This window comes from Capsaspora owczarzaki (assembly GCF_000151315.2).
Source record: "Capsaspora owczarzaki ATCC 30864 unplaced genomic scaffold supercont2.84, whole genome shotgun sequence".
NCBI classification, from domain to species: domain Eukaryota; class Filasterea; order Ministeriida; family Capsasporidae; genus Capsaspora; species Capsaspora owczarzaki.
In genome coordinates this window covers 1-1,200 of record NW_011887375.1, presented here as the reverse complement: position 1 = coordinate 1,200, position 1,200 = coordinate 1, and the positions used below count along the sequence as shown (strand labels likewise).

General features: G+C 52.5%; 1 protein-coding gene across 1 annotated transcript; it reads right to left on the bottom strand.

Annotated features, from left to right (window-relative positions):
- Window positions 1–23: 23 nt before the first annotated feature.
- CAOG_08376 (propionyl-CoA carboxylase subunit alpha) lies at window positions 24–1,140 on the bottom strand (the record flags this gene model as incomplete). Its single annotated transcript, XM_004339850.1, has 3 exons — window positions 24–194; window positions 350–601; window positions 724–1,140. 3 exons carry the CDS (start codon window positions 1,138–1,140, stop codon window positions 24–26), a joined length of 840 nt encoding a protein of 279 aa, XP_004339898.1.
- Window positions 1,141–1,200: the final 60 nt, after the last annotated feature.

The window sequence follows — 1,200 nt, the reverse complement described above, 5'->3', positions numbered from 1 at the left end:
GATCAGTTCCCACATCCTCCATCTCAGCATTGAAGCGAGCAGGCCGTCCTTACAGAATCACCAGCGGACACTGCAATCGTCACAACAGTGCCAGGCATGGGCGAAACCACCATCATGCTCGTGTCGGCCTTCGCCTTCTTGGGCATCAGCTTGGACAGCTCGTACTCACGAGGTGTCAGGAAGACCACATCGTACTGCAAGTAAAACCGCCGAAACAAAAAACCCCAAGCAATGCCAACCGCAGCGAAAGCAAGAAAAAAAAAAAGAGCCAAAGAGACAAACAATCCATGTCAGCAAACCGACCCGACGTGAACAAAAGAAATCCACAAAACAGAACGCAAACTCTCACCACGCCGCCCAAATAGCCAATCTTGAAGCCGCCGGGGATGGAGCCAAGGTTCTGGATGGTGACGACATCAGAAATGTGATCGTGCGAGTCTTCAAACTCGACATCCTCGGAAGCCGCAGCCGTTTCGTCGACAAGCTCTTCGTCCTCGTGCTCACAAGGTTCCTCCACAATAAAGTGGCGGACACGGATATGGTTGGTGGGTGCTTCGCTGTCTTCAGAGACTGCGAGTTTCGAGCCATCCTCAAACTCAACCTGACTCGAGATACAGGAGCACATTCAACAGTGAGCGAAATTCAAGCACCCCAAACAACAACCAAACAAAACAAAGCAACAAATCCACCCCCCCTCTAAACAACCGTATTGCATGACCATACCTGAGACATTCCTTCAACGGACGAAAGGATGATGCGATGTGGGGCGCCATCGAGCAAAACCACGTACTCTTGCGCCTCAACTCCAGAGGCGACCTCGGAGACGACATCTTGACGAGCAACCTTGCTTTGGAACGACACATTGTCGACAAGCTCGGTCGCCTTGAGAGCAGCGGCCGTGCTAAGGAGATGATGAAGCTGCAAATCCTTCAGTTCTCGCTTGGCAAAGCCCGTGGGGTACTCTTCTTGGATGAACTTGGTCGAGATGTCGCCAGAGATGAAGCGAGGATGGTCGATCATGTCGCGCAGAATAGGAATGTTGTGCGTGACACCACGAATGACGTAGCTGTCAAGAGCTTCGCGCATCGTCTGCAGCGCCGACTGACGGTCCGGGCCGTAGGTGATCAACTTGCAGATCATGGGATCGTAGTAGATGCTGATGTTGCTGCCTTCCACAATGCCACTGTCGCAGCGAACAAG